This window comes from Octodon degus, unplaced genomic scaffold (assembly GCF_000260255.1).
Source record: "Octodon degus isolate 3935 unplaced genomic scaffold, OctDeg1.0 scaffold00048, whole genome shotgun sequence".
NCBI lineage: Eukaryota > Metazoa > Chordata > Mammalia > Rodentia > Octodontidae > Octodon > Octodon degus.
The window spans coordinates 5929159-5936800 of record NW_004524624.1 but is presented as its reverse complement, the minus strand read 5'-3'; the positions used below and the strand labels follow the sequence as shown (position 1 = coordinate 5936800).

General features: G+C 50.5%; 1 protein-coding gene across 1 annotated transcript; it reads left to right on the top strand.

The window, feature by feature from the left end:
- Positions 1 to 3619: 3619 nt before the first annotated feature.
- LOC101589144 (eukaryotic translation initiation factor 4E type 1B-like) lies at positions 3620 to 6311 on the top strand. The gene is made up of 7 exons (XM_004632459.1): positions 3620 to 3637; positions 3750 to 3946; positions 4274 to 4369; positions 4664 to 4727; positions 5464 to 5577; positions 5719 to 5858; positions 6197 to 6311. Exons 1-7 carry the CDS (start codon positions 3620 to 3622, stop codon positions 6309 to 6311), a joined length of 744 nt encoding a protein of 247 aa, XP_004632516.1.
- The last annotated feature ends 1331 nt before the right edge of the window (positions 6312 to 7642 follow it).

Genomic DNA, 7642 nt, shown 5'->3' with positions numbered 1-7642 from the left:
GAATCTCAATTTGCTGGAGGAAGAGGGAGGGAAATGGTCAATATTTACTGAACACTTACTGTATGCCAAGTCCTCCATCTCGTGTATCATTGACCACTGAAAACAATCCTTCCCAGTAGGCACTGCCATCCTCATATTGAAGATGAAGGAATGAAATGAGGGTGGGAGTCACAGGCATTTGTTCTCTTCAATTGCAATGGAGAATAGATGAGTTGCCCCTCCTGGTATGGCCCAAAGTGCAGGTATGCGAGCATAACAGCTTAACAAAAGCCCTTCCCAGTCCTCACTGGGGCCCAGAAAGTTTACATTTGTAATCCCATGAAAAAGTTCTTGGAATTCTAATGAGTTAGCTTCAATCTACCATTCTGAGAGCAGCCCATGGAGAAAATAAAGATACTAAGGCATATTTGTAGTTATGGGGAACCAAGAGGTCCAAAGTCCAGCCATGATGATGGCTATCCAGAACAAAGACCTCAACGTAGGGCCCAACCAGGTTTTATTAATTTATAAGGAAAGGAGTGGCTTGAGGAAGAGTGACTGTGAGAGTGGTGGGAAGTAGGTGAGTGTTGTAAGCTGGGCTAGGTAGGAGGTCTGAAGTCACCTCTGCAATATGCAGAGAGAAGGATATGCAGAAAGAGTAATCCCCATAACACAATTGATATAGTGTCAAATGTTTTGAGATTGGTGCTTCAGCTCTGACATGTAATCTTTCAAGCCCTGGGAAGTCATAGGCTCTATGTCAAGGCTGATGCCAGTGGACAGCGTGGAGCACTGGCTCTTCATCCCACCCCATCTGGTTTACAGAAGAGAACAACAGAGTAGGGGTGGGTCCGGGGAAACTTGCCTGTTATCTTCAAAGACCACCATCAGCACCTCAGTTGGACCCATACGCATTGCTTAAAGCCAATTGAAGGGATAAGGAAAAGCCCTAGCCAGTTCTGCATCAATACATGCAAATAGGGTCAGATTATGCCAAAATAGAGACAAGTGCTCCTCCTTTAAGGAGAGTTGCCTGGGTGTCCTCCATATGATCATCATTGTCCCGCTGCAAGGGGTACTGATGTACTTGTTACGCAGCAATAGACACTGGAACACTATGCCTTGCCTTTCCAGGACCTACCTAGTACCATCGAGTTTCCTTTTCAGTACTTCTTAAGTCTACCATCTCCTCTTCACCTTCTCTGCTACCCTCTCTGTCACCTGGACAGCTGCATTAGCATCCTCATCCATATTCCCTGCTCACTCTGTAGCCACAGTTTCCTACAAATCCATCCTGACATCTCACTGGAATGTACAAGTCACCTCCCCAGGCCAGCTGCAGGACGAAGTATGTGGTGGTTCTCCACTGCTCCTAGGGGCAGGACTTATCCATCCCTTGCCCTCTGGGCTCGAGTCACACTGGCCTTTCTTCTCTTTCTCCCATACCCTGTGCTCTCTCTGCTTCACACACAGTATTGTCCTCACCCCGTAGTGACCTCTCCCTCACGTGAATGAATGCCTCTGAGCCAGTTGTTTTCCAAATGGAGTCCTTCACCAGCATCACTAGGAAACTGGATAGAAGAGAATATTGTCAGACCTGACCCCAACCCAAGCAATCAGAATCCCTTGGGGCAGCTGGAGATCAGCAGTCGACATTTAACAAGCCCATCAAGAAATTTCGATCCATGTTTGAGCCCTGCTACTCCGAAGCCCCATTACAGATCATGGACTGTTACTTTTTTCTCTCTCCAACTTCCTTTCTTTCACAGGCTTGTTAAAAAAAAAAAAAAGGATTTTTTTTTCCAGTACCAGGGATCAAACTCAGGACCTTGCACTTGCCAGGCAGGTGCTTAAGCCATTGAGCTATCTCTCTGGCTCTAGAAGTTTGTTCTTGTGAGCACTCAGGCCTTTTCAAGATCATCTGCTGCATGTCAGTCCTTCCTGAAGACCTGAGCTCAGAGGTGGCGTGTGTGTGTGTGTGTGTGTGTGTGTGTGTGACTGAAATAAACCAAGAGACTTACACATAGCAGGTAAGTGTTTTACTACTGAGCTTCCACTCAGCCCTCATTATTGCTCTGTATTGCACCCTGGCATCTAACCTGTGCCAGGGTGTGGTAAAGGGTATGGGTTGAGCAGATTGTTGACTGTCAGCCTCCAGTTGGTCATGGACTCCTCACCGTGTGGAAAGTAGAAGGGACTGGACTTTTGTTCCTCTGGGACCCTGAAAGTGATAGAAAGGAGGATAGGAAATGTTTGGGAACTTCAGGAGTTTATATCCTCTGCATGAAAAGCATTCTTCACAAGGCTAGGAAAAGGCTTTCCCCCCTTTCCTCCCATTTTCCTTCCTAGTCCCTCCTTCACCTGTAGTCCTCAGCTGATGTCCACTGAGCAAGGAGCCCACCTGTATGGGCTGCATGTGATTTACATTATTCCTACAACACACTTCTGAGGCATACATTAGCATTTCCATTTTACAGGTAGATGAACTGAGACTCCATAAGGTTCAGACTCTTGGCCAAGGCCAGAGTAAGGCAAGACTTGAACCCAGGCTGTGTGACTATGGCACGGTGCCTTGTCATGAATGCCTGAGTTCAGAGCACTCAGATGGGGCAGGAGGGGCAGTGGTACTATGTGGAAACAATGAGTCTTTCTACAGGGCAGCTCCAGCTATGGTGGACGGTGGAACTGGGAGGCACAGGACCTGGTGGTGCCCGACCTTCCCAAAGTCTCAAGAGAAAGTCAGTAAATTGGAACATAAAAGTCTTCCTGTTGCTGAATGTTAGCAAACAATTAGTTTTAGGAAGCTCAGCTGGGTGTGGGGGTAGAGGCTTTAATCCCAGCACCAGGCTGAGAGGCTACAGCAGGATCATCTTAAATTTGAGGCCAGCTTGTGCAACTAAGACCTTGCCTCAAAATAAAAAATGCAAAATGGGCATCTGGTCACCAAGCTTGACAAAACAAAAACGAAACAAAACTCAGAAGCTTCCAGAGGTAAAGTCCTACACTTGGATAAGGTCTAGTGGCTGAACAATACCAGACAACCCCCATGACCTAGCTGTGTCATGGTGCTACTTCTGCTATCTGCTGGGCAGTCTACTTTAAATTCAGAGGTCAATACCTCAGCGGATTAAAGCGCCTGCTTAGGCAGGCTCAGGGACTGGGGTTTGATCCATGCTGGCCCTGCCTGGCGGGGGGAAGGTTAAGATAGCAATTGTAATATCAAGCGCTTGGGAGGCTGAAAACAGGAGAATCACTATAAGTCCAATCTGTGTAGTAAGACCCTGTACTACATACATACATATATACATACATACATACATACATTCATTCATTCATTCATTCAGAGGTCTCCACCCTCAGCAGGATGCAGACCCCAAGTACCTTCATTGCTCTCGCCCCACTGTGAGAGGCTGGATCTGTCTGGTCACAGCTGTGTCCAGAGCCCTGCGCTGCATGAAAAAGGTACTCACTAGGTAAATGCTTTCAGATGGAGAATTCTGATGAGCAGCCTCACTTCCCGCCATCTGGTTCCTCCTCTTTGCCCCACCCTCAGCAGGTGGGTAGAGTACTGGCTTATTAAAAGCCAACAGCTGGAGACCCCATGGGGCTGGTGAGTTCCTTGTGGAGCTGGAGGCTTAGCATGGCCACCTCCTACCCTGTAAGTCCAGCTGCATGCCCCTTCTGGGGTAAGGGACCAGCTGGGTGGAGGATGTAGGTGAGGGGGTGGCCAGGGCCAGAGCTTACAGAACACTCTGATTTCCTTTGGCCAGGATATTGAATCTGAGGGTGGACTCAGGGCAAAGAAGGAGGAGGAGGAAAAAGAGCAAGAGAAGGCAGAAGCGGGGAAGTATACAAGAGAGAGGGCTCCAAAGTCTCCTAGGACCAGGACTCCATTGTCTCGGAGGGGCAAGGCCAGGAGTGAAGGCCCAATGGAGGTCAAGTTAGAGCTGCACGTTCTGCAAAACAGGTCAGGCCAGCCTTAGGGCTTTCTGGCTGTGTGCCTTGGACAACCCTTTGCATGTGAAAGGCCAGAGCTGACCAAAGCCTCAAACTATTGGGCCCTTTTGGCTCTAACCTCTGTGATTCTGGGTTTAACAACTCCTCCTCCATACTTTAGGCTAGTGGACTTTATTTGCTCTGTGTGTGTGTGTGTGTGTGTGTGTGTGTGTGTGTGTGTCCGTGTTCCAAATCTCATCTCTTAGCTTGTCCTTGAAAGGAAAGGGATCTCCCTGTTAGCCCCAGCGCTACTGGGGTAGACATGGGGGCGGTTTCTCTGATTTGTCTTTCCTACCAGGTGGTCTCTGTGGTTCTTCAAGAATGACCACAGCCGGGCCTGGCATGACAACTTGCATTTGGTCACCAAGTTTGACACTGTGGAGGACTTTTGGGCGTGAGTGTCTGCTGCTCAGGGGGCCAGAGCTAGAGTCTGGCAGTGAGGCATTGCTTGCTACCCAGCTGTGCCATCCTCCTCAGGGTCTTCTGCATTTGGTGATGATGGGGGCTCCTGCTCAGGGCCATTCGGATTGGGGCACAGCCACCCTCAGTCTTGCTAGGGCTTAGGGAGGTAGCATGGGGGGCATAGTGAGTCTAGTAAGCAGATGGAGGGTGGAGACCAGTTGGGCCAGGCTCCTAAAAGCCTTGGCTTTCACCATTGGTGGGATTGGATGGGGGTCTCTCTCTTCAGGATGTACAGTCACATCAAGCTGGCTAGTAAGCTCTCTCCTGGCTGTGACTATGCCCTGTTCAAGGTAAGCTCTACCCTCACGTCCCTCTTCCCCAAAAGACAGGGCCCTGATTGGTCCCAGTTTGCTTGCCTCTTCCCCCACAGGGATTTGGGTATGTGAAAGCACAGACAGTTCAGATTAGGGCAGAGGCATGATTTCAGATTGGAGGAGCTGCAACATAGAAGCCCCCTCCCCCCCCAAAAAAAAAATATATATATAGAAGCCCAGATAGGACAAAACGCATCAGACCTAAGCTACACTTGAAGGATGTTTAAGTTTTAGAAGTGTGCGTGGGAGAGGAGTGTCAGGGGAAGACCCCAGGTCTCTGGCCTTAACTAGGGACAGGCATCAATATTGCCTGACATGAGTGTTTAAAGATTCCCCCAGGTGACTTATGCCCAGAAAGGTTTAGGGGACCAAGCAACCAAGCCTGGGAAAGCCACCCTTGCCCATGGTAAAGTGCACTAAGCCACTTGTTTGAACTCTTTAAGGAATTTAATTCATTAAAGTGGACATAGGTACCCATAGAGAAGGCTATAAAGGTGACCAATAGTGAGGCTCAGGGGCCTGTGAGCGCTCAGAAGGGGGTCCCCTGGTGGTTGGTAGTGGTATCTGTGTATGCAGAGTGGACTGCAGCAAAACAAGCTGGCCAGTGTACTAGGGCCTGGGCAAAGACAGGTATGCAGATCAAGCTGCATGTGAGGGAACTGGGTCCCCAACAACCCATCGACGGCTGTTGATCTGTCATCCTGCCTTGCAGGATGGCATCGAACCCATGTGGGAAGACAGCAGGAATAAGCGGGGGGGCCGCTGGCTGCTCAGTCTTGCCAAGCAGCAGCACCACAGTGAGTTGGACCGTCTGTGGCTGGAGACAGTGAGTGGCAGAACTGGTGGTGGTGGTGGTAGGGGGGTGTCACCAGGGGAGACAACCTGGTGTGGGTCTCCAGGTTGCAGTGGTTTCAGGGATGAACCCCATGCCCCAGCTGGAGGTCTCACAGTCTCTGCTTGGGCCCAGCTGCTGTGTCTGATTGGAGAGAGCTTTGAGGAGCACAGTAAGGAGGTGTGTGGAGCTGTCATCAACATCCGTACCAAGAGGGACAAGATCGCTGTGTGGACAAGGGAGGCAGAGGACCAGGCCAGTGTGTTACACATTGGGTGAGGGCTGGGTCCCTTCTAGGGAGGAGTAGGGTTATGGTAGCTTGGCCTGCAGGGGAGATCTCTGAAACTCTCCCTTCCCTTTCCCTCTTGTTCCTTACCCATCTGTATATCTAGATTCTAAACCATTTCCAGCAGTACAAGTCTTCGCTTGCAGTAGAGTCCTACTCTGGGTTTCTGTATTGATAACACACACACACACACACACACACACACACACACACACCAGGAATAGTTGCAACCAGGATAGCAATTCAGGGGGCAAAGGATCTGAGCCTAGGTGACCTCCAGGCCACACTGCTGACTGTGTTTCCTTTCCTCTGTACCCCATCTTGCAGCCAAATATACAAAGAGTACCTTGGCCTCTCCACGAAGACTGTCATTGGGTACCAGGCTCACATTGACACAGCCACCAAGAGCAACTCTTTAGCCAAGAATAAGTTCGTGGTGTGAGGGGCCCTTGGCATCACTCCTAATGAGCAGGCCAGCCATCTGAGTTTCTTATCACTGTGGGGTGTTGCGGAAAGGCAGGGCTGCACAGCTGCCCCTGGGTGGGACAGAGGGCAGACTGCCCAGTTTCACCTGTCCTGAAATATATATGAACACTTTTGTTTTGTTTGGGGTTTGTATGTTCCTAAACATTTGGGCTGAAGGGATACTGCTTCATCAACCTGCTAAATAGCTTGGACCATAGGGACTTGCCACTTTGATGGGCATCATATAAATAGTATGAATAGTCCTAATGTGAGTTGGTCGCATGCCTAGAGGCAGGGTGGTGGCTGCTGCAGCAATCTGAAGTCCTAGCCTTGCCAGGGGCCACAGGGTGAGGGCCAGGTGGAAGAAGCTCTTAGGTTTGCTCCTCTGACATGGAGGTTGGATGGACACTGAGGGAAGAGAAAGCCTTGAACAGCCTCTTGTCCTCTTCTGTGGACAGGGCCAGCTGGCTGGGACCAGTGTTACCTGTGCCTTTGCTACATAAAGGCTGGGCTGAAGGAGAGGCGGGTTGACCAGTCCCCACCCCCAGGACAGGAGCTAGGTGGTAGCTGACACTTCACCCTGGTTTTGTTTTGAGGTGGATTCACTTGGAATGATGAACCGAAAGCCCCTTTCTGTACCTCTTCTAAATAAATATTTTTGAGCAAGCTTGGAATTGTCTTTTTGGGAGGACTTAAAGCACTTTAAACTTAAAATTTTGGATAAGACTCAGTTTTTCCTAAACTTTGATCTGCCTGCCCTGTCATGAAGTGGCTCACGTGAGACTTCCAGGCACCCAGCCAGGGCAGGACCCAAGCTGGTGAGTGGGGGGGCGGAGGGGGTAGGGGTTGGGTGAAAGACCGGCTCTGGCAAAACTGCAGAGACAGCAACAGGTGTGAACCCACATCGTCGTTTGTCCCGAGTTAGAGCTCGTTATCTGTAGAGCAGAATTTCTGCGAGTGAAACGTGATCTGATTTGACTCCTTTATAATTACACGTGCTGACGCGTTAACTCAATCCGATCCCCATCCACTCACCCAACCGCCTACAGCTTCTCGGGTATAGTCTCGGACAAGGCAGAAGACTAGAGGCGATAGTACTGAGCCTGCGGCCATCAGCGCCAACAGTGGGCGACTCTGGTGGGTCTGAAGGACAGGGAGAGATTACCGCATCTGGAGCTTGTGGACTCCAAGGCGGGGCTCTGAGGGACTGGGTCGTGTAGGGGGCGGAGCCTCGCGGGGGGTGGGGCCTCTGCCGGGAGGAGGCGGTCTAGGGGCGGGGCCGCGCGCCTGTTGGGGCGGGGCGGGCGC

Bases quoted from the DNA above. Each gene is read 5' to 3' on its own strand.
- LOC101589144 (XM_004632459.1), top strand. The intron at 4,370-4,663 runs GTGAGTGTCTGC...CTCTCTCTTCAG, and splicing joins ACTGTGGAGGACTTTTGGGC to GATGTACAGTCACATCAAGC. The intron at 5,859-6,196 runs GTGAGGGCTGGG...CCCATCTTGCAG, and splicing joins GCCAGTGTGTTACACATTGG to CCAAATATACAAAGAGTACC.